Here is a 23,744-nt window from a genome sequence, read left to right as displayed (position 1 = left end):
GAAACAGAAGATGATGAGGGAAAATAATGGGTGTCAAGGTAAACTTATTGAAATTGTTCTTGAGGAGGGAAGAAAAAAAATCCACACAACAACCAACGTAGTATTTATATGTTTTACTACTTGCAAGCAACCCCTTCTTGTGCCTTACCATTTACTGTCCAGTATTCTGTGATCTCTCCAATATAGCCAAGTCCATGGAAAGCCAACAGAAGTGAACATAAAGCAGGCTCGCTTTCTTCCAGCCGTGACTCTGCCTTTACCAGTCCAGTGTCTGTAACCAAACCAGCGGTACTGGCGAGTAGCTCAGTCCTCACCTCTCCCAAAGAGGTAAGGGTTTCGGTTTGGGGACAGGGTGGTAACTTCCATCCATGTGGCTTACTATATATTAAACATAAGGTCCTCTCTGTACATGGTACACCTGCCTTTGCATCCTTGAAGAGTGACTCACTTGCACATTCTTAGCACGTTCTGCTACATCTGATATATGATAAGAAATAAAGATGGGGTTTACCTTGGATATAAAGCCATTGGTGGTTGCTCAAATGTATTGGAATTTCCCTCCAATATAAAAAGTAACAATGCTCTAAATGGTGTTGCGTAACTAGACATATGTAGACTTGGTGTTATCAGGGTGCAGATACCAAGAACTGGTGCAAACAGAGATAAACTCATTCCTGTGCTGTTCTTTAATATGGGAAAAGAAGGGGGAAAATTATCTACCTCGTTTCGTTTCTCTAGGAGAGCAACGGCACAAGCAGTGAGCTCTGAAAAGGCTGACTGGGTTTAATGTGTGTGCATCTGTCTTTAGCTGCAGAGTCTGATTTTAATTGTGATGGTGTTGGGAGTTGAGGTGAAAACTAACTTGCCTTTGTTTTTTATCTGAATAAGGACAGAACACCCTGCATATAAATCTGTTAATATTTGAGCAGTAACTGCAACAAAACACATTTTGACTAGTATTTCTGTACATCACTTTATAGCTTATATACAAAATGCTGGTTTGGAACTTGAAATTCCACAAAACTTTATAGAAAAGTGACACTGAATAACTTTTTCTCCTCTGCTTCTGGGAGTCAAAATTCAACAGGTTTGTAAAAAGAACAAAGCACTGATAACTGGCCTATTCAGATAATTTGTGAATTACATAACATTATTTTCTTCTAGAGAAAGTTATTTATAAAGTCAGAATGGAGGTAAAATTGAATTTCCTTTCAGGGCTGTTTCTAAACCTTAGCTGTAACTGCCTTCACCTAAATGTAGAAATTAGGTATTGGTACCTCAGCATTTCTGTACAGTGCCATCTAGCAAAGAGCTCTGGTGCATTAGTGGAGTATTCCAAATTACCAGAAGACATGTAATTTTTAATGTCCTTTGTCCATTATTACCTTCTGGCACTGCAGTCAAACTAATTACCATGTCGAGAGCTTTAATTTCATTACTATGCTAGCTTTTTATTCTCATATTCAGTTGTATGTCTGTTGCCATTGCTGGCTTGTTCCTTACTACGTTGAATTAGGCAGTATCTGAGACTGAATTTTTTTTATTAATTTTTGTAGGGTATGTCTTGTGTGAAGTTCTCTGCTGTAATATTTTGTGGTAGACTCCAGCATCGATTGAGAGATTTACATTGCCAAGGAACAAAATAAGTGTATTCGCGGCCGTGCAGATTGGCTTCTAGGGAAAGAAAAAATTAGGAGTCAATAATGCTAGGTGGAAGAACAGTGTGCTGGTAGGAGAAGCGGTGAATGTGCAAGACCGGTCAATGTTTTGATGGGAATTTGACAGTACAGGTTTTTTGAGGGGTTAAGGGCCCTCCCAAGAACTAGTGGGTGTTTGAAAGGTCTAATCACCCTGAACAGGACTTAAGTCTCTAATATTCTACTTTCCTGGCCTAGAGTCCTTCCAGCACCACCCCTCCCATTGAGATCTGCTCTTCACGCTTGACGAAGCTGATGCGCCGTACCACTGATAAAAAGAGCGAATTCCTGAAGGCACTGAAAGATGATAGGAATGGGGAGATAACAGAGAACAGAGAATGTGACAAGCTGGATGATGTAAGATCACTGTCCTTGCTGTATATATGATCACTTTCTGTTTAAGGAGTTGGGTACTGCAAAAAAACAGAGCAGTGTATGTCGCTCAGGCTCTGGAGGAGGTAAGGAATGACTTCTGTTTGTCTGGCACACATGCTGACAGAGGTAACGCAGCACTGTGAGAAAAGGAAATGCGTAACATGATGAAATGCAAACTAATAAGTAATAAATGAGGTGGAAGGGAACATCACTGATGAAGGTAATCTAGGTTTTTGCAAGGATTCTCTAAGGGGTGGAACAATACCGTGCTTTAAGATCTTGAATTGCTTTCAAACCTTCCTTTCAAACCACATCCACAGGGAAGCTGAATTTGGTGCTTGCGAATGGAGAGAGTGGCTTGGGCCTCTAAATACATAAATCTGTGGCTTTATGTGTATGTAAAGGCCATACCTGGGAGTATTTCATTCTCATAGTTCTTATTCTCACTCTGAAGCCACTGATGATGCCTTTGTAATGCCAGCACTTAGTCCCTTGACTCAGAAGTGCCGTCCACAAAGTATCATTCATATTGTGCTGTGTTGCCACAGCCAGGTAGAAGTTGCTTTCAACCGTTATCAGTCCAGGCTCTGTAAAAAAAACTGGACTAAAGGTGAAAGCCTTTACTTCCAAAAGCAAAAGCTTGAACTTGGAAGTGTGCTGTTGGCACAGTCTGTGCAAGTACGCCTTGATGCTTTTATTTTCCTTTAGATGGAGAGCAACAGCACACCAGAACCAAAGGAAAACTGGGAAGAGAACTGCCATCAGAATGGCCTTTCTCTTCCTTTGCCGGAGGAGGGAGAAAACCTCTCTCATTCATTGGAAGCAGAACACAGGTGAGTAAACGGGGCTGGGGGGGGAAAAAAAGGTGTATGGAGTAAAGGTGGGCAAGTCCTTGGACTGTGTGAAGAGAAGGAAAAAAGGGGACTCTCTGGGAAGCAGCAGCAGCTTTGTGCGTACTGAGCTAGAAGTATGTGGGCTTCATGACTGGTGCCGGACTGGGTGGAGTCCTGTAGAAAATAAAACCAGGTGCTGATGACAGCTGAGCCAAGACTTTACCAAGGTGTATAATTAAATTCCTGTGCTTCTTTAGTACCACGTCCGTGTGTGTTAATGCTGCCTAGATACTTACCTGCCCACACTAGGGGTGAGCACAAAGCTAGTGTGATTCTGGTTAATTTACAATCAGGTGGCCTAGTCTGCAGACTGAAGGTACACCCGTGCAGGCACACACCACTTTGTCTGCACTTAAGACTCCTGTGCTGCTTTAAATGCTGTAAAAGTTAAAGAGAGCTAAGAAAACATTTACCTGCTATCTCAGCTTGTATCTCTCTTCATTGAGTAAGCAGTGTGTGAGCATCTGGTATAAATAGATAGTAAGTTTTAGGAGAATCCCAGGCTGCAGTACTGGTTTGATTACCTCCTGTCCTCCTTCGGTGTCCTTGGGTAGAACTTCAAATTTGCTTTCCTTCTGCCAGACTGGTTGTTTACCCATTGAGCAGGACTGCTGATGATTAAATATTTGTAAAAGACATCGAGTATGAAAAACGTCGGGTAAACACAAAGCACCGTTGAAGTGATCTCTCCTATAGAAGGTTCCCTGGTGGACTGGGAGTGATTTAATACAAAACCTTGTGCTTTGTGGACAAAATGTTCTCTCCTTTGCTGTTGTTCCCTTGTTTTAATTCCTGTGCCCCTTCTATTTTTCTCCACAAATCAGGTTATTAAAAGAAATGGGATGGCAGGAATATCCTGAAAATGATGAGAACTACCTTCCCCTCACGGAGGATGAGCTTAAAGAGTTCCAAATTAAATCAGAGCAGGTACGTTCCCAGCTCTTTCTGCTTGTGACCACTCTTCTTCCTCTCCCTTCTCATGCAAAAGTCTTCTGTGGTGTAATTCTTAAGGAACACGGGGAATTGAAGTGAGACTGTAGTGCCACCGATGACTGCGTTATCTGTGCAGAGCATATGCATACAGTTAAATCTACAGTTTGTGTCTGCAGATGGTTAGTGACAGTTACTCTCTGCGCTTTTGCTTGTTTTAAAACTTGCTTTCATTCCTACAGCGAAGAAGAAACGGATTTGGGAAGAACGGATTTCTTCAGGGCCGCGGCTCCAGCCTGTTGTTCCACTGGAGAAGCACTTTTAAGACAAAGATTGAGGACTCAGACACAGAAACTAGTAGCAGCGAAACGTCAGATGACGATGCCTGAAAGTGGGCACAAGAAAATTAAAATAAATAAAACCAACCCAATAAACTCAGTTCATAGTTCAACACGTGTTTGGGGTTGTATAAACTAAACAGAGTTTATTCTGTCTCCAGTCTGTTCAGTTTTTTCTTCTGTTGTTGATACTTCATGCACAAGGGAAATAATTGTATCCCAAAGAAGAGAGAAATTGGCTTCTTTAGCTTTTTCTTTTGGTTTTGCCCTAATGCTTAATAGAAGTTTGTGCAGCTAGCAAGTTTTGACAGAAATCCCTTGTGGGGCAGTGCACAAGTTCAGTCTTGTGAGTGGGATCCAAGTGGCTGACTGATCTTTGCAACAACAAGCTTCTAACAGTGCCGCCCGCATTACACGATGGCGTGCGGTAACAGTGTGCTAAAACAATCATTGTCAATGACAAAATGGCTATTGAAGTTCTAATTATGTTAAATTAATGCTAATAACATGGATTTTTTATTTTATTTTATTTTTTTTTGGCGGCTCGGGGAGCTTCATCACTTAACCAGGCGTTTGTGGTTTTCTTTTTTTTTTGGGTACAGCTGTAAAATATTTGGATATAGGAATTGTTTGTGTTCTTCTTCTTGCAGCCTTGATATTCAGGGTGGATTGTAAAATATAAATTTTTTGTGAGATTTCAAAGATTAAGATTATTTTGATAACATTATTTACAGATTTAAAAAAGTGACTATCACATTGAGTCTGTATGAGGGGGAAAAACTACTGCATCAAAATAACTAACTTGGAATAAATATTTTGCATCAGTTTGCCAATTCTAATTGTCTTTCTTATGTGAGAGAAGCTTTCCTCTAAAGGGACCTGCAACCTTGGGGGTTTAATAGCACTGGGGATAAATCCTTTCTTCTCCTGCTGTATTTTTCCACTTGGCAAACATTGCTGTAGCGCTGAGGCTGCAGGAGCTAAACTCTTCCTTTAAGAAGGGAGAGGCAAAACAATGGGGAGATGACAGCACGGGTTTGGTGTTTTAAAAACTAGAAATGAAAGAAAATAATTCAAGTTCTCTTCTGCTCAAGCAGTTGGCTTTTTTTTTTTTTTTTTTTCTCTCGCTTCATACAAAACGGTGAAGCTCGACCGGTCGGTGTCACTTGTTCCTAGTGCAATGCTGCTGTTCATGTTCACACCGTGGCAAGGGAATGTCTGGATCCAAAGCTGTTTTCATTGAAATCTTTTTTAAAAATTCATGAAAACATTTCTATTAGATTAAAGAGGATTTTACAAACAACTCGGTTGTGGCCTAAGCTATTTCGGTGTCTGTTGAAAGTTCAGCTCGTACGCAAACGTTTTGGAGTGGAAAGCTTGGTGTGGTTGTGCACGGAGTGCAAGTGGGTTGGATGGAGCTGCGCACTGAGTATGAAATCGTGGTCTCGCTGACCCAGAGCGGTTTTGCTTGGGATCTTTACTGCACTCCTGACCACGTGTGGAGAGGACAGATGTGCAATGAAGTTAGTGTTTAGCCATCGGGCTTTGCACGTGAGCTCCAGGGCGAGCGCTTTGCGACACCGGGGCTTCTGCTGCTGCCTGGGGTCTGGGTTCACACTGGTGCTTGGACCCCTGCCTGAGGGAGCTGGGAGGTTCTTCGTCGCTGGAAGCCGGGCTCCGGTTGCTGGGTCTCTCTGGGAAGCACTTAGTCTCTCTAAGACGTCTCATGGATCATCTTGTTCCTTTGGAAGGTCCTGCTACTCTGGTCCTATCAAATGCAGCTTCTCTTTGGGAGGGTTTATTCTTTCTTTTAAAACTTTAACTTCCTGTCTGCGTTGAAGCGACAAATGATGTGTCGTTGTCAAGAAACGGGGTAAGTTTAACAAGTCCTTCGCATGAACTCTAGGTCGATGGCCTCTTGTGCTGGGCAAACTGGGTTGCTGAGCAATTCCTGGATGGGGAGGGGGGACAGCAAAGCAGGAGCAGGACTTGTGTGACCCGAGAGCACCTCATCTTACATCTTCCTTCAGCGTCTGTGCCCCAACCTTCTTGAGGGCGATGTGCATGGTTTAACCCCCATTGGAACCTTTCGAGGCCTCAGGAGAGGGCAAATCCCTGTAAGTCACGCACCAACTTTGTCCTGAGCACAGTCTGGGGTGTCTGGAGTGGTGGTGAAGGGAGAGGAGGCCCCGTAGCACCCCGAGGAGAGCAGGGATGGAGGGAGGGGAATCAGTTCGGGGACAAGGGGATAGAACCCTGAGCAGGCGCTGGGAAGGGGACAGGAGAGAAGGGGAGAGGTTGTCATTAACTTAAATCGTGCCTTGTGTAGTTTTAAGCTGCTGCAAAGGACAAGGGGCATTTCTGGGGCACCCCCAGGGCCAGGCAAGCCCGCAGCAAAGACTTTGTAAAGGGGAAGCGCTGCAGGGGACGGGGAACCTCCCTCTGGTTCGCTGTGGGTCGCGCAGCTGCCCGAGTACCATTTTTGTCCCTTTTCCAGCGCCCGTGTTAGACACTGGTGATCGCCAGGGGTGCGGCCGCCCTCCCTCACCCGTCCCAGCTTAGCAACGGTGACTCCAAACACGGCGGGCACCGCCACGCGGGTCTGTGAGCCCTTCCTCGGCCGCGCCAGGGCCAACCTGAGCCGGGAGAACCCTCTGCCCTGGCGAAGCGGCCCCTCCGAGCGCCCCCGCTCTGCTCTCTGGGCATGGGTGGCTTCAGCTGCCCCCGCTGCCGCATGGCCTGCGGCTCCCGCCGGCTGCTGCGGGCGCACGAGGAGAAGCTCTGCCTGGGGACGCCGTTCCCCGCTGGCTCCCGCGTCCCTGAGGGGACCCCGGCGCAGGACGCCTCGGTAGGGCCAAGCGGGGTCTGCGGAGGGGACGGCTGCTGGGCTGGGGGTGCCTGTCCCCGCGCCACGCAGGCAGCCTCAATGCCACAAAAGGTTTTTGTATTAACCACTTTTTTCTTTTTCCCCCCTTTTCCTTCCCGTGTGCTTCTGCGAGGTTGGAGCATCCCAGCGTAGGGACCGCGCTGAGCGCCCCCAGCTCCCGGGGCTCCTGCGGGGACACCGAACGCGAGGGGCTCCCCTGGGGGACGTGCTGACCCCCCGCGAGAGGCTCCTGCTCCGCGCGGCCAATCCCGCCGCCACGAGGCCGCCGGCCGCGGTATAGCGAGCCCTGGGCCCCGGGGTGGGCATCGGCCCCACGGCCAGGGGGGCTCAGCCCCTCCTGCCCTTCGCAGCCCCCCGAGCGGCGAGCGACCCCACCGCGGGGACGGCGGCCGGAGCTGCTGGAGGCCCACGAGCGCCATGTGGCCGCGATCCGGGAGAGGACGAGGCAGCTGGAGCAGCAAAGAGAAGGTGGGGAGCTGGGGAGCAGCCACCCGGAGCAGGGCTGGGGGACCAAGCCCCCTCACCCCTCGCCGAACCACAGGGCTGAGCCTGCGCCTGGCAAAGCCCCGGCCTGAGCGAGAGGAACTGGAGCCGAGCCGTGTGCCAGAGGGACTGGAGCCCACAGGATGGCTGTCGCACGGAGGGTGAGTCCCGGCTACGTCAGGAAAAAATACTTCACAGAAAGGGCCACTGGGCACTGGAACAGGCTGCCCAGGGAGGGGGTTGGGTCACCTTCCCTGGAGGGGTTTAAGGGACGAGTGGATGAGGTGCTGAGGGACATGGGTTAGTGATTGATGGGAATGGTTGGACTCGATGATCCGGTGGGTCCTTTCCAACCTTATGATTCTATGATCCTCGGGGAGCCTCAGCCCCGCCATGTGCCTCCCCAGGGCGGCTCTCTGCCTCGACGCCCTCCTGCCGCCCGCGGGGCCGCTCGCCGCCGAGGCCAGGTGAGGGGCTGTGGGCGCCGGGGGATCCCAGCCCGGCCTCCCAGCCAGCCCCTGACTCCAGGCTGCGACAGGGCCCTGCGACTGTCCTACCTGCGCGCCGGAGGGCATCACCCCCCAATCCTGGCGCGGCTCCTCCAGCTCCAGGCGGAGGCCACGGCGCTGGAGACGGGAGCTACGAGGCCACGGAAGGGCAGGAGGCCAGGTAAGGGCCAGCTCCATCCCCGACCCCCGTCCCCACTGCCAGTGGCTGAGGCAGCCCTGGCTGTGCCAGCAGAACCTGCTGGTGCTGGGACGGGGGACCTGGACGCGGCGCTGCTGGCCCTGGAGCTGGGGAACCGGCAGCTGGAAGACGAGCTCCTGGCACTGAAGGTCAGGAGGGAGAGGAGAGTGGATGCCGGTAGGTGACAGGGAACAGGGACAGGGCAGCCCCCAGACTGCCATGTCAGAGCCTGGGGCGGCCAGTGTCATATGCAACGTGTGCAAGAAGATCTGGGGTGGGAGCTGGGGGGCTGCACAGGGTGGGGAGGGAGCGCAGGGTGGGGTCCGTGTTCAGCAACAGCACTTGGTGGCAGGTGGGGAGCCCCACACAATGTTCCTGTGGGACACTGGAGAGGAACAGAATCAGGGAATGGTTTGGCTTGGAGGAGAGCTCAAAGCCCACCCAGTTCCACCTCCCACTGGATCAGGCTGCTCCAAGCCCCATCCAACCTGGCCTTGAACACCTCCAGGGATGGGGCAGCGACTTGGGCCAGGGCCTCACTGCCCTCAGCACGAAGAATTTCTTCCTAATGTCTGATCTAAATCTTCCCCTCCCGATTTAAAGCCATCCCCCCTCACCCTGTCACTCCGTGTCCTTGGAAGAAGTCCCTCCCCATCTTTCCAGTAGCCCCTTTCAGTCCTGGAAGCTGCTCTAAGGTCCCCTTGGAGCCTTTTCTTCTCCAGGCTGAACAACCCCACTGTTCAGCCTGTCGCAGGGGGAGTCCCTGCAGAGTGAATGGGACCCAGCGCCCCAGCCCCAGGGGACACTAAGGGAAAGGGCTGCGGGGATGGGTATAAACCCTGTGGGGACCAATTCCCCCTCCCCAGGCTCACGGGCAGCCCAGCAGCAGGCGGAGGCGCTGGCCCAGCTGCAGGCAGAGGTGGGGATGCTGCGATGCCAGGCGGAGCGCGCAGGGGCACGGCTGCCCCCCCCCATCCTCCCACCCCCCGTGGCTCCCCGATTCCCACCGGCCCTGGCTGCACCGGAGCTTTTCACGGTACAAGAGCCTCATCTCGGGGTATTTCCAGGTCTCCAGCTGCAAGGGGGTCAGGCTGCTGAGGCAGATGGGATGATGAGAGCGGAGATAGGGCCTTGGGGAGACGATTCAGGAGCTGCTGTGGGGATGCGGGTGCCCCACAGAGCCAGGGCCACCGGGGCAGGAGGGTCCCTCACCCCGGGTACTGACCCACAGGCAGAATTTGCTCACGGGGTGTCTGGGCAGCTCCTGCTGGTGCCCATTGCAGGATCAGGACGAGAATCCCTGCTCTTAACACCATTTTTCTCCTTTTTTAGGAGCCGGTCAGGCCAGCGCTCGGCCCAGGCAGCTCCATCACTCCCCACCACCCCTCTGTCCCCTCCCGTGTCCCCCTGGACCCCTTCATGGACTTAGAAGACCCCCCTCCTGTTCAGGAGCCCCTGGCACAGCACAAACCTCCCCCCAGGTGAGCTGGAACCAGACTGTGCCCCTGCCTCCCTTCATCAAGCTGGAGCAGGGAACCGGGGCTTTAACTCTCTGGGTGTGATGAAGAGATGGCAAAGGGTGTTTTCCTCGTTCCTCACCTTCCCACCAGCCTTTTCTAAGAGAAGCCTCAAGAAACACACACAGTTCAGCCCCACTAACCAGCAAACTCCACAGCAAGGTTTTCGCCCCTGTGCCGGAGATGATTCTGGGTGTTTAGTAAAACAGCTTCAGGCTCTTGCTGTCTCTTTTTGGTCTTTCTATATCCATAAGCAGATACACATTTGGGCCAGAGCAGCCTCCCAGCTCCACCAAGGCACAAACAGGGCCCCAGGGTCACTCAGTGACTGTCCCTGCAAGGATCCATCCCCCTCTCCTCCCACACCCCCTCCTTCTCCACAAACATGGGTACAAAAGCTGTAAGCAGAGGCTGCGCAGAGCTGAGGATTCTTCTCAGCCCTCTCCTGGCTGGTAGGAAGGGGGCAGGGGCCAGACAAGTTCTTATCAGCGTTCCCCAGCCTGTTCAGGCTGCTCAAGGCCTCGAAAGAAGGGAACGGGGCCAGGAGCATCTGCTTACAATCTTTATTGAAGTCATATAAAAGTTGCCAAAAAGTGAAAAAATACACTATATACAAAACCATTTTCCTTTTAAGAAGGAGTGTCCAAGGTTAAAGAATTATCATACTGTGCTTTCAACTGCAGCCCCTGATTCTGCTTGTGGCCTTTTCTCTGTCTAAAAGAGAAGAAAAAGGTTTTGTTTTTAAAACACAAGACACCGCCGCACAGCACCGATTCATGCAACAGTCCAAGGCTTGCGCAGTTTGAAGACTTAACTGACAACATGCGCCTTGCTGGTCTTCAGAGCCCAACTCTACACTAAAATATTGACCTTAACAGCTGCAGCGCAGGCAATAAGAGTTAATATTTCTGGGTTTTAAAAAATGCTTTGGGTGGAAAGGCCCAACTCCAACCCCCAGAGCATCTTCGCATTCCCTCCCCTCCAAGGTTCCAAGTCTCCACAGGCAGCATCTTTCCAGCCCAGCAAACGAGACCACGGCACAACATGCATCCCACCAACCAGGAAACATTCCCCACCTCCTCGAGGAAGCTTTATGTAGACCAGCAGGCAATAACCTAGTGCATCTACCAGACACAAACCAATGCCTGAAGAGCAGAAAACAAATAAGCAAGCACAGCACAGACTCCTGACTCAGCTGCCCACCTCCTCTTCCATTTTTTCTGCAACCTCGTTTCCACTGGGGGCAGGGTCACCACCACCATTGACAGCCGGCTCTGGTTTAGATTTCTTAGCTTCATTGTCTCCCTGGTGAGTGTCCTCCTCTGGCTTCCTCTGAAGACAAAATTGTTTAGTCTTCACTAGGTACAAATTAAAGGTTAAGTATTTTTTTTTTTAGAATATTAACACCTAGGTGTCATTGCACATTATGTATCCAACCTCTGCTGGCCAGGCCTAAGGCAGAAGCAGCAGTGCTAGGATTTAACCAAAGCTCTGAAGCTCTGGCACAGGTCTCGACCACGAAGGATCTCCAGCAAGACATTACTTAGGTGCCAGTATTGACAGTGCTGAATTATCTTTAGCTTCACAAGGAATCATGCAATTGCTGAGCCAGGTAACAGTTAAAGGGGGCAGGTTTAGGGCATCAAGGACACTAGATCATCTGTGCAAAGCAGCCCCAACTTGTCCCAGGCGAATACAGCACAGCCCTGGCTCTGCCACAGCAGCACAAAAGAGAAACAGAGATCCCAGAGGGGAAAATTTTAATTATAATTGCAGACAGTTCTAGAAAAAAAGCCACACACCTTTAAAAGGAGCCTGGTGCTCAGTACATTTATTATCTCAGTGAAAGGCAGCTTATCATCACTACCATCAGACTGGCTTTGTTACAAGTCCAATTCTCCATTTCCACTTGGAAAGGGAACCCAACTCAGCCTGGTTGCTTGCCCTTTTCTTATGGTCTGCAGGCCACGCTGCTCTTGCAGGTCCTCAGAGGGCACTAATTCAGAGCGAGCCTGCAGGAGCCACACAACTTGGCTCCAAGTTAGACTGGTGTGGGTCAGGCAGGGCACTGAACCATCAAAGAAGGAGGCTGGATGGTTCCCAGATTGATTGGCTCCCAGTGGAAAGGAGTTCCCATACACTATTATTTCTGGTGATATTTTTATAGTGCTTCCCCCTCCCCACACATCATTCTAAGTAAAGAAAAAAGGTTTAAGATAACATATCCAGTAAGAGAGCAAGCCAGCAGCACTCAAAGCGTTGTACGAGTCAGTTCTGGACTCACTTTTTTCCTGACAAGGTGGGAGATGTCTGTAACACACTGAGATGCACCATCAGTTGCTTTTCTCACTGGAATCTATTACGAGACAGACATTGACACATGAGTAACAGCAAACAGTAATCCTTACAGCAGACAGGAATTATCAACATCCACCTTTAATTAACTTACTGTGGAAACAGAGCCACTGTCTTCGCTTTGTGCAAAGCCAGATGTAGTTCCAACCTTAAGAAAAGCAGAAGGAAAACACTGGAACAAGTTCTGGCTGTCTAGTCACACAAAACCATGCAAGCTAGTTTAGAAAGAGACAGAAAACTCCATGTCTCAACACTGCATTCCGCTCCTGCCCTTCCACACGGGACAGAAAAAGCTCAGAGCGATGCAACACTCAGCCCATTCTTACATTCCACTCGTTTCCAGACCTGATACATTAAATATCTACAGAAGCCTATCAAATTCTGCTTCAGTTGGGTACAATTAACAACAGTGTATTTATTAACTGCCCTCTCTAGCTGTCAGCTGCCTCACCTTCCTTCTCACGATCTCACACTGTACCATTTGTGAGCAACCACAAGCCCCAGATGAGTACAATCCATCCCAAACTCTTCCCGTTACTGGCTTACTTCAAGTTAAAGGAAACTACAGGGGACACTAACCAGAGTTGCCTTCAGTGCCAGCTCAGCTACTCTTGCACTCTTCTGAGACTCCTTTGAATCTTCTATCTTTTCTTTAATTTCAGGAAGCAGTCCCTTCAGCTCTTCAAGCTCCTTCTCATCTTCAGGGGAACTACCTTCTGCCTTCTTTATTCGTTCCGTAAGCATTGCTAGGAGGGAACAGTCACCATGGCAAAAACCTCAAGACAAAGTAGCTGTCTGGTTCTCAATATCCAGAGAGGGAAGTGTCTGCTAACAGACACCATTTCCACAATCCCGATGATCAGTTACCAGTTTCAGACCACCAGACGTTTGCACGGCAAGGGAACGAGCATTTTTAACTACTGTTAAGGCATTTAAGCGAAGCCTGCTTTGACTTGTGAATGCTCTCGCACTCACTGGGTCGCTTTAGAAATCCACTCACCCACTCTCTTGTCAATGACTTCAACAGATTTCCCAAACTGCAGAACCGCCTCATCGAACTGGCTGTTGTAGTGATACGCCAGCGCCAGCTGGTAGTGACTCTCCGCGAGCAGGCGGTCATGGGCTTCCAGGTACTTCTGCTGCAGGGCCAGGCAGGACTGGAATTCTTCTATAGCCTGTGTGTAGTTTTCTACAGGAAAAAGCCATACAGTCTTGATAAGCCACACTCAATTTACCTGAACAAGCAAGGTCTAAACCCCTTCTGCAGTTACTCTGCATTTTATTGCACGACATGACCCAGAAAGAACCAGCACTGCACACAGCAGTCAAGTTCAGTGAGAGGCAGCTGTCAGATCACCAAGTGACAACTCTCGCAGCCCGGTGCTGCCTCCCCTCTCTTAACACTGTTCAGTCCCCTCTCTCCATCCCTCTCAAGAGCACTTTGTCCATTTGCAACACAGTAAACTGAGCAGCCGAGTCAAACCCAGGCACACAAATCCTGCTGTTTTACCTGCCACCATGAATTGAGGGCAACCTGAAGCAGAGCTGAGGACAGTTCTCTTCTACCTTCCAGTCCAGCTCTCCCCTGAAAGCGTTCTTGTGGCATAAGACACAACCCTCATTCTATACCCCTTGGACAGAAACCTAAGTGACTATTTCCAATGCTTGCCAGAGGAAGCCTACACCCTACCTAGATTTAACAAGACCAAAACATGGTTTTAAATGACAAGCAGATAAGATATTAGAAGGCACGAACCTGGGGCTTGCTTCCCTTTTTCTGCTGCATAACACAGGGCATTTCCTGAGCACATCCTGGTATTTTGAGAAGTTTAATAAAATCAACTGCTTTATTTGCAGTCTTTACTCTGTGGAAGGGGTAGCACCGACAGCTCCCATTGAGCTCAGCAAGTCATTACTTCAAGAAGGAAAGCCTCTCCCAGGTTTCCAAAGCTAACTGAGCCTTGGCTACAGAGCAGAACACAGGGCTGGTTTTGATCTGGTAACGCTTTATTTCTTAGTCAAAGCTTTCTTTCACTGTTCTGGAAAATCAAGGACTATCCCATTTAAGGCATCAACACATTTATCTATTGATTCTGAAGTGTCTCACATGGCTGCACTTATCAAGGTCAATTTTATTTTCAACTTTAATCACTTCCACAGCTCAAAAAGGACATGGATCTGTTGAAGTGAGTCTAGAGGAGGCCACGAATATGATCAAAGGGCTGAAGCACCTCCCATAGGGGGACAGGCTGAGAGAGTTGGGCTTGTTCAGCCTGGAGAAGAGAAGGCTCTGGGGAGACCTTAGAGCAGCCTTCCAATAGTTAAAGGGGGCTACAGGAAACCTGGAGAGGGGCTCCTGATCAAGAAGTGCAGGGATAGGACAAGGGGGATCAGTTTTAAGCTGAAGGGGGGACCAAACCACTCTATGATTCCATGATTAACAGCCTTAACTCATCTCCTCTGATTTTAAAGTACAAAACGCAGAGTGACAGGAAGTGGAATTGAACACTTTGCACCCAAGAATTAATACTACTTACCAGATTCAATGCTAACTTCTCCTAGCTTTAGATGAGCTTGAGCTGCATGGAGCTGAGCTTCTTTTGTTTCCTGTCTAAATAAAAAACAGTGTTTTTCAAACCCTGAGCAGAAATGTGCCATGGTCATTGCTTACATCATCCCCCAGTTTACAAGGGGTTCTTCTCTAGCGTGTATCCAAATTAGGATCTAAGTCTTTACCTCTTGTAGATGACTTTTGCTAACTCCAGCATGTCCCAGGCCAGCTCAAGATTTCCAATTTCTTCCTCCTCGCTTTCCTGTAAAGAAAATGCATGAAGGATTAAGTGACTTGGTTACGTATCACATCAAACAACAACACTAAGTTTCCAAGCAATGTTGTCAAGGAATACATTTCTTTAAGATGTAAACAGTTTACCACTAGAAGGAAAAAGAACATGCAAAAAAGGTTATGGCATCAATGGAGACTTAGCCTGCAGTGAAGATGTTTAAAGTGGAACAGAAGCTATGTTGTTAGTTAACAGGGTGCCAAGCACCAAGACCTAAATAAAGGGGTTTATTTTTCACTTTTTTAAAATCAACTTTTGGACTTGGTTAGAATAGTGAGGAAGAGGCAGATATTCTATCCAAGACGGCCGTCCAGCATGCCACCCCACCAGGCTTCAGGTTTATCCAGGTGTTTTGACCGCTACATCAACCCAACACCTCAGACTTAAGCAGCACTGTGCAAAAGCAACTCTTCCCTGTCTGGTCCTGCATTTTCCAGGCTGCATTTGCTTCAGCACAGCTAAACCAGCCCAAACTTAGGGACAGAGCTGAGCAAGATCCTACAATGTGAACTACACAACACTGCCCCTTCCTTGGGCAACGTTCACTTCCAAAAGTCATTTCCTACACAGGACTAAATGAAATACAAGTGAGCCTTAGTAAAGACGGTAACAGGACACTTCAAAAATCCTGCACTCTTCCACGTGCACCAGTATCACAGCTCAGCAACCTTACCTTGTCTTCCACTGTCATTTCATTCTCCTTATCTTCAGCTTTATCGTTTTCTTTATCTTCATCTTCAGATTCCTCTGTTTCTACAAGGAAAGTAGACAAGTAACAATACTACTTGTTGCTAAGCTTGCTCCATGTGGAGTCAGGCAGAGTATATTATATCCAGCCCTCATCCTTCCAGTGACGGGTTAGATGTGTGATGAAGAGCACAGATACACTCAATTCTCAGCAGCAGCAGCAGCCATCTTGCTGAAAGCGTTAGGCACTGTAGACTAAAGTAGTTCCAGGCTACTTTAGTCTTCGTTTTAAGTTTAATTTCATGCTATCTAGAACAGAAACTTACCCAGAATTGAGTTCTTACAAAGGCATAGTGAGTTCCCACTGAAGGGATGGGATCCTGAGCAGCCCTGCAGGCACTGGTCAGTTGCTGGACTTCACACTACAGATAAGTGTTTTCAGCAAGATAGCTGCCAAGCTGTGTACAAATAAGACCGTTTCTGAATTCCTATTCTTCGTGTCAGATATATAAGTGGCGATGTTATTAATGAACCTGCTCTTGTGTAGCACTGATTTGACCTCCAATCCTGTGGAGCCCTGCGTGATCTGTTCTACCAGCAGAAACCTTTTTGGGGACACATGCAGCAAAAGAGGGTGGGTGATAATTTCAGAGCAATGGTTGACCAGTGTGCTCTAGTTACATGCTTAATTCCTAGATTATAACCACTAATTCCAGAACACCTTAGGAGGCAGCTACTCCATCACTGAGCGTTCGCTGTACTCAGCCCTACAAATTCTTTCAGTGTCCAGAACTGCTTAGTCTGAATATTTTCCGCTCCTAAAATAAGGCTCTTCCTGTGAAGCTGAGTTGCTGACAAGCAAAGTTTCAACAATCAGCTCATCAATTACCTTGTGCAATAGAAAGCATTGGCCTAGTAAGACCATGCAAGTAATACTTCATGATGTACAGGTTTTATCAGGTTACTTTAACATAATCCTGAAAACAGCTGTAATGAAGCAGGCAAAAACAATGGCAGAAAGCGCTAGGACAGCTTAAGACCGTGCTAGACAGCAGCAGTAAGCCTTCACGTTTCAGGGCTAACGAAGTCTAGATTTGCAAAGCAAGTTCTCACTTGTAATTACCACCAGAACAACTCAAATGGAGAGTTTCCTCCCTGCCCCCTCCAAACAAATGCACTATTTTGTTGTGTATTTTGCTGTTCTTACTTTTCTGCTCCACTGTTTTAAAAAATATGGTTATAACCAGAGGCAACTTGTGCTTCATGTTACTCAAAGGTTAGTGCAATAAACCCAGAGGCATGCAAGTGAACATCCATTCAGTATTCTCCACCAGCCTAGCCGTTACTTACGCATTTCACAGGGCTGTAAGTTTGCTTTTAAGTAAGATTTGCTTTGCAGTTAGTTAAGCGTTAGTCTAGAGAAACTGAGACTATTCACTATTCCTTGGAACTTTACTTGGATGCAAAATCCTTACAGAGCCCCTTTACTGCGCCTTATTCCAAGGCAAACAGAAAATCCTGAATGGAACACTTTACCCATTGTTAGCCAAATCCATCAAGTCATCCACCCACAAGTACTTTTCTCCTCTCACTGTTACCTTCTCCCTCTTCCACCAGGTCATCTTTCTCTTCTTTTTCTACCTGAGCACCTTCACCCTCTTCCATCAGGTCATCTTTCTTTTCCTCTTTCTCTACCTTAGCAGCTACTTCATCCTTTTCTTCCACATCTTTAGATAGCTCGTTGCCCTCTGTGGGCACAGGCTGCTTTGAGGACTCAGACTCTTTAGATTCATCTGGTTTCTCTTCTGTATCCACCTCCATCAACTCTGGTTTCTCCTCCACCTTCTTCTGTTCAGCTGTTTCTGCTTCCTCTTCTGCAGCTTCTTTCTGCTCTACAGCGACTGCTGCCTGCACTTCTGCTGTCACTTGTGCTACTGCCTTCTCTTCCACAGCTGGCTCTGCCTGCCCTTCTACAGCCTCTCCCTTTTCCACAGCTGGCTCTTTTTCTGTTGCTTCTGCTGTCTGCTCTCCTGCCTCTCCCTTCTCTTCCACAGCCACTCCACCAGCTTCAGCTTCTCCCACAGCTGCCTTTGCCTGCTCATCCACCTCCGCTGTCCCCTCCTTCTCGGTTGCCTCTGCCACCTTGTCTTCAGGCACTGTCTTCTGCTCTTTTTCCACTTCCTTCTCCTTCACAGCTGCTTCCTGCTTCTGCTCTTCTGAAGTTACTTCTTTCTGCTCTTCTGAAGTTACTTCTTTCTGCTCTTCTGAAGTTACTTCTTTCTGCTCTTCTGAAGTTACTTCTTTCTGCTCTTCTGAAGTTACTTCTTTCTGCTCTTCTGAAGTTACTTCTTTCTGCTCTTCTGAAGTTACTTCTTTCTGCTCTTCTGAAGTTACTTCTTTCTCCACAGAAGGCTCCATTTTCTCTTTAGCCTCTTCAAGCTTTATGTCCTTGTCAGCAATTGCTTCTTCTGTTGGTTTTTCTTCTGTGGTCTCTTTCATTTCAACATCCTCCTCTTTGACTTCCTTCTCAGATAGTACTGGAGACTCTTCTGTAGACTTCTTGGCCACTTCTTTTTCCCCCATGGCGTTATATACCTGTTCTCTCAACTCCTCCCTTGCTTCTTCTACATGATTGAGGAAGCATAAACATTTCTTCGAGTTTAGTGATAAAGACATTAACGGGCACTGACACCACCACCCTCAAGACCCTCCAGTGTGTTGGTTTGTCATCAAGTTAGATGACGTTCCTATAAGCTCCATTTTCCAAGTACAAGGAATTAGGACACAACCAACATAGTAACTCGCACTAAGCAAATCCCTTCCAGGCTGCATTATTGCAAGCAGCCGCTCAAGCAGTGTGCAGTTTTGCGCTAGCGTTTTTAGTCACAGCTAAGCAAGAGGTGCCAGAGCTTTAACAGCCTGGATTGACAGGAATTCCTGTATCATCTCCAGCTGCAGGTAGCATAAAAGTGACTGTTCTTTTTACAGAGACTCTGACCAGTCCTTCTACACACTGTACTGCTACAAGGTTAAAAAGCAGCTTGAGGTGACTGTGAAGCTTAAGAAAGCAAGTTTGAATGCGGCATTTAGGACAGACACCTGGTGACCCTTTACACATGCTTTCAGTGACCAGTTGCTTGCACAAGTTTTAGAGGTTTTGTTCATTCTTTAGGCAAGATCAGAAGAACAAAAATAAAAGTCCGTTCAGGCTAAGAGGTTCAGTGGAATGATCTGGCAACCCAAGATACCAACGGACTGAAATTGGATTGTTTTAACATGAAAACGGGGCGTGGTGCCTCCACGACCCAGCAGACAGCTTTACATACCATCAACAGGCGGTAATGCAGAATCATCTTCTGATTTCTCTCCTTCCTCTTCAACCTGCACCCCTTCTAAGGCGTTTCCCAGAACACCATTCTCCATTCTAAATGGAACAAAAAGGTTGTTACCCCCTATTTTTTGTAATAACAGCTGCAGTGCCACAGCCCATCCCACCCATACAACCCTGCCTATAGGGAGTGCTAGTGTGACCCTGCCTGCACCAAGGTGAAATCCTACCACCCCAGAGAGACTCTTAATCAAATCAGAAACTGTTAACATACCTTGCCAGCTCCAAAAGAGATTTCCCATAGTAAAAAAAAGCTTCTGCACACTCATCCGCTGTCTCACCATATTTTTTACCCCTACAAAAGCAATGAAGAATTGCATGTGCGTACATGAACTTGAAAGCTAAAAATTTCCAGACAGAAATAATCAGTTTCTCAGTTCATCTCCCATTGTTTCAAGCAAAAAACAAGCACTCCTCTAAAATAATGAACACTCCTCCAACTTAGCTAGAAGTGCTCTCAAGCATCCAGCAAGACAAATTAACCTAAAACCCAAAACCACATCACCCCGATCACAGCTAGCAAAGTTACCAGCAAGTAACACTACCCCATTACATTCATATTAACAGGCTATATCAGAATCACACACTTCAAAAAAAAATATCAAGTCTCTTTTCCTCCACAGGGAACTGCACTGGCAATTACTACCACAAAAGCTGTCTAAGTGTACACTGACTACAATACTGTCCAACGCCCAAGCTGGTTTTAAGTAGTTTGCGCTCTCTTAGGTTGCATTACATCCACAGCAGCATAAATTAAGTAAAGAAAAATAATCAGTCCTTCTTGTGTAAGTCACACCAATCCCATCAAGCTGAGAACAAAGCCTTACACAACTGCACAAAACATTCTACTACTCACAGTAAGCTCGCAGCTTCCTGGAAGGCGTTCACAGCCGCCGGAACATTTCCCATTACCAAGTGTTTCTGTCCTAAACCCAATAGTTTCTTCGATTCTCCATCTACATCCATGCTAGGAAGGAAAAATGAGTAACAATAATCAAATACAGGATTCTGGTGGTTTCCATATTAATCAGAAAGCTTTGCAGCTTTCAAAACCTAGGTAGTTTTTTTTATAGAAGTGAGTTGCATACATTACACAGGTCATAACGACCAAAGCAGGGAAGGTTTGTTCAGTTTTATTTACTTAAACCTGGACCAACTTTAGAGCGTTGATGACCAAGGACAGACAGGTAAATTCTCATCAAACACTGCAAGAAGCAGGTATCAGAATCTGATAAAGGATGGTCTAGAAATTGCTTCAAGAGTCACACACTAATACAACACCAAGCACTGTACCAACTTTCACCAGACTCTTATGGCAGCTAAACCAAGGATAAAAGTAAACCCAGGTTGTGGTTTCTCATAGCACAGCATGATGCATCTGCAGAGAATGAGATGTGAGACCCCATTCAATTCAGTGCATCTCAGACAGCTCCATTTCCATAAGGTCCAGCCCAGTCCATTATCTTGGACAGGGGCAAGAGGACCTGCCCACAGCACAACTACACACCAGTCATACTAGTATTTCCTAGTGTTTACTAACTCGCAGATGAGGAACTTCCAGAACAACAGCTGGTGTCTGCATTTATCAGTCCTTGCAAGCATTTTCTAGCACTAGACTTGCCCCATCCCTGGAGGTGCTCAAGGCCAGGTTGGATGACGCTTTCAGCAACCTGATCTAGTGGAAGGTGTCTCTGCCCATGGCAGGGGGGTTGGAATTGGATGAGCTTTAAGGTCCCTTCCAAACCAAATCATTCTACGATTCCATGACCTGTTACGTTTCAGGCTAACAACCTGTTTGAAGGGTGACCACTTTGTTTCACTAGCCCCCAGGATTCCATGTACTTCAGTAAACATCAACTCCAAGTTCCTCCATACCTGTCTGTCTTGTCTGTGGATGTGGAAGGAGCAGCCATTTCCTCTTCCATCCTGCAAACATAAAATCAAAGAAGGTTTTATCACAGGCCACCGATTTCGTGTCAGGAACCAAGCTCTCAGAGGCGTGTTACCAAGCCAGCAGAGATGTCAGCTCCGAGGCACTCAGCTACTGACAGTGACTCCACCTACCCACTCACCCCAACGCCTGCCTGTTGGAGCCTGTTAGTTTTAGTTTCGTTTATTGTTCGAAAGGAAGATTCAGACATTAGGAAGAAATTCGTCACAATGACGGTGGTGAAGCCCTAGCCCAGGTTGCCCAGGAAAGTCATGGATGTCCCACCCCTGGAGGTGTTCAGGGCCGGGCTGGATGGGGCTTTGGGCAGCCAGGTCTGGTGGGAGGTGTCCCTGCCCATGGCTGGGGGGGTGGAACTGGTACAAAAAGTAGTTATTAATACAAAAAGTAGAATATTTTGATTTCAGCTAGAGTTAAGCTCCATCCAAGTAATGGTATTTTTTGGAAGTTAGAACATCCCTCCAAGAGCATCGTTTCTATAGCATGTTTTCTTTCAAACAGCAGTTTTCCAGCCACTGATCATTCTTTGGAGAGGATAAATTTGTGTTCAGTGCTGAACAGACGTGTCTTCTGGAACCACCTCCGTGTGCAGCCCCCTTAAGCTCGGTTGGGGTTGATGATCTCTAAGGTCTTTTCCAGCCTAACGATTCTATGAAACGCAAGGTCAGGCAGAGCCGGTGCCAAAGCTCCAAATTCACAAGAGTTTTGACTGCTGTGAAGTTCACAAGAACATGAAAATCAGATCTTGGGGAGCAACACAAGAGGCACAAGATCCGGTACCAGCACTGGACGGGCTCTGAGGCCCCTCCAGCCCGAACCCTCGTGCGACTCGGAGGTGGCTGAGGAGGCGGGCCCCTTGCAGGCTCGGGCTGGGCTCTCCCCGGCCCCGCACCGGGCTCCTGGCTGCCGGGGGGGTGTCCGGCCGGGACAAAGGGCGCTGCGCCCCTCACAGACAATGGGCGCCTTTTCCCGCCTTCCCGCGGCCCCGCCCCTCCCCCGCCCCCCCCAAGTTGGCGCCAAACGCCGGCGGCGGCTCCGCACGGGCTGACGGCGCGGCGTCACGTGACGACGACACCCCCCACCCCCCCTCGCCGGGCACGCTCCGCGGCGTCGGCTGCCCCCAACAAAGATGGCAGCAGCCGCGCAGGGGTCACGTGGCGGCCCCGCGCGAGCCGAGCGGGCCCAGCTGGCGCAGGGGGAGCGGGGCGGCACGTACCACCGGCGGGGCGGTGGGGGGGGGCATTGAGGGGAGGGGGTGGGGGGGCAACGGGCGGCAGGCGTGCGAGCCCCATCAACACCCCCTACCCCCTACAGGAAGATCTCCCTGTCGCCCCCTACCTCCCCGCACCCCATGGCCCAAAGCGCCCCCCTCTCCGCTGATGCCCTCCCCCCCCCCACCGCAGCTGCACCCCCCCCCAGCATGCACCCCCCCCCCACTCCGCGCAGCCCTACCTGGTCGGGGAGGCCGGCGCGGGCTCAACGCAGCGGGGAGCGGCGGCGGCGACGGCCGGCGATTGCATAAAAGCTGCTAGAGACAGGGGCGGCGGCGGCAGAGTGCAGACCCCTACCCCTCCGGCTGCCTATATACCCCGCAGGACACGCCCCGGCCCGCCTCGCCGGCGCGCGCACGCCGCGGCGGGACTACCTCTCCCGGCATGCCCCGCGCCAGCCCGCCGTGGGAGAGCGGGGCGGCGGAGCGCGGGGGACGATGGGAACTGTAGTCCCAGCGGGTCGGGGGCGGCTGCTGTGCCGCGTTGCCCGCTGGGAAGTGTAGTGCGGGGGCGTCGCGGTGCCGCAGGGGATGCTGGGAAATGTAGTCCGCGCCAGCCCCCGCTGCCCCAGCGAGAACCTCTCCCGCAGCCCCGGAACGGGGAGCTCCTCCTTCTCCTCCCAGAGGAGGCTGAGCGGAGCAGCTGTGCTGCACAGCAGGCCCACCCCCACACCAGGCTTCGAAGAGCCCCTGTTCCTTTGCCTTACAAGCTGGGAGACACCAGCACCCTTGCCTTGGTATCACCTCCCCGCGTTCGATCTCTGCCTCTGCAGAGCAAGGGGTCAGCTGGCTCCGGCTCGACCACCATCTCTCCAGAGCAAGGGGTCAGTCAGCTCCAGCTCGACCTTCACCTCTCTAGAGTGAGGAGTCAGTTTGCTCCAGCTTGACCACCATCTCTCCAAGGTGAGCGGTCAGTCGACTCCAGCTTGACCTCCACCTCTTCATGGCGAGGGGTTGCTCGGCTCCAGCTCAACCTCCATCTCTCCAAGTTGAGTGGTCAGTTGGCTCCAGCTTGACCTCCATCTCTCCAAGGTGAGCGGTCAATCAGCTCCAGCTTGACCTCCATCTCTCCAAGGCGAGCGGTCAGCTGGTTCCAGCTCGACCTCCATCTCTCCAAGGCAAGCGGTCAGCTGGCTCCAGCTCAACCTCCATCTCTCCAAGGTGAGCAGTCAGTCAGCTCCAGCTTGACCTCCGTCTCTCCAGGGTGAGGGGTCAGTCAGCTCCAGCTTGACCTCCACCTCTCCAAGGTGAGCGGTCACTCGGCTCCGGCTCAACCCCCACCTCTCCAAGGCGAGCAGTCAGTTGGCTCCAGCTTGACCTCCATCTCTCCAAGGCGAGCGGTCAGGTTGCTCCAGCTTGACCTCCACCTCTCCAGGGTGAGGGGTCAGTCAGCTCCAGCTTGACCTCCATCTCTCCAAGGTGAGCGGTCAGGTTGCTCCAGCTTGA

The 23,744-nt window shown here is 49.4% G+C and overlaps 2 protein-coding genes across 3 annotated transcripts in view; one reads left to right on the top strand and one right to left on the bottom strand.

The window, feature by feature from the left end:
- GPBP1L1 (GC-rich promoter binding protein 1 like 1) overlaps positions 1-5,066 on the top strand; it is a 31,805-nt gene extending 26,739 nt beyond the window's left edge. The window contains exons 8-12 of the mRNA XM_069863003.1: positions 187-327; positions 1,896-2,054; positions 2,781-2,905; positions 3,790-3,892; positions 4,138-5,066. Of these exons, the coding sequence (XP_069719104.1) occupies positions 187-327; positions 1,896-2,054; positions 2,781-2,905; positions 3,790-3,892; positions 4,138-4,284 (675 nt within the window). The 3' untranslated portion in view covers positions 4,285-5,066. The remainder of the gene's footprint in view (positions 1-186; positions 328-1,895; positions 2,055-2,780; positions 2,906-3,789; positions 3,893-4,137) is intronic.
- Positions 5,067-10,355: 5,289 nt separating this feature from the next.
- On the bottom strand, positions 10,356-22,643 carry NASP (nuclear autoantigenic sperm protein). 2 transcript variants are annotated; one of them, XM_069862999.1, is made up of 16 exons: positions 22,481-22,643; positions 20,956-21,006; positions 19,937-20,047; positions 19,295-19,375; positions 19,019-19,116; positions 18,099-18,316; positions 17,291-17,951; positions 15,679-15,758; positions 14,899-14,975; positions 14,700-14,773; positions 13,163-13,351; positions 12,742-12,908; positions 12,257-12,310; positions 12,092-12,163; positions 11,011-11,139; positions 10,356-10,521 (listed from the first exon to the last, which is right to left on the bottom strand). In XM_069862999.1, the coding sequence occupies exons 1-16, from the start codon at positions 22,546-22,548 to the stop codon at positions 10,468-10,470; spliced, it is 2,184 nt and encodes a 727-aa protein (XP_069719100.1). In that variant the 5' UTR covers positions 22,549-22,643; the 3' UTR covers positions 10,356-10,467. The 2 variants fall into 2 exon arrangements, with proteins under 2 accessions (XP_069719100.1, XP_069719101.1); XM_069863000.1 differs by lacking the exon at positions 11,011-11,139.
- Positions 22,644-23,744: the final 1,101 nt, after the last annotated feature.

Source organism: Phaenicophaeus curvirostris, chromosome 8 (genome assembly GCF_032191515.1).
Source record: "Phaenicophaeus curvirostris isolate KB17595 chromosome 8, BPBGC_Pcur_1.0, whole genome shotgun sequence".
In the NCBI taxonomy this organism is placed as follows: domain Eukaryota; kingdom Metazoa; phylum Chordata; class Aves; order Cuculiformes; family Cuculidae; genus Phaenicophaeus; species Phaenicophaeus curvirostris.
This window is presented reverse-complemented; position numbering and strand designations above follow the sequence as displayed.

Coding starts and splice junctions, on each gene's coding strand:
- NASP (XM_069862999.1), bottom strand. CDS start 22,548: ATGCAATCGCCGGCCGTCGCCGCCGCCGCTCCCCGCTGCGTTGAGCCC. Junction 13,352..14,699: donor AGAAGTTAGCATTGAATCTG/GTAAGTAGTATT, acceptor TTTTTCCTGTAG/AAAACTACACACAGGCTATA. Junction 12,164..12,256: donor ACAGTGGCTCTGTTTCCACA/GTAAGTTAATTA, acceptor GTCTCGTAATAG/ATTCCAGTGAGAAAAGCAAC.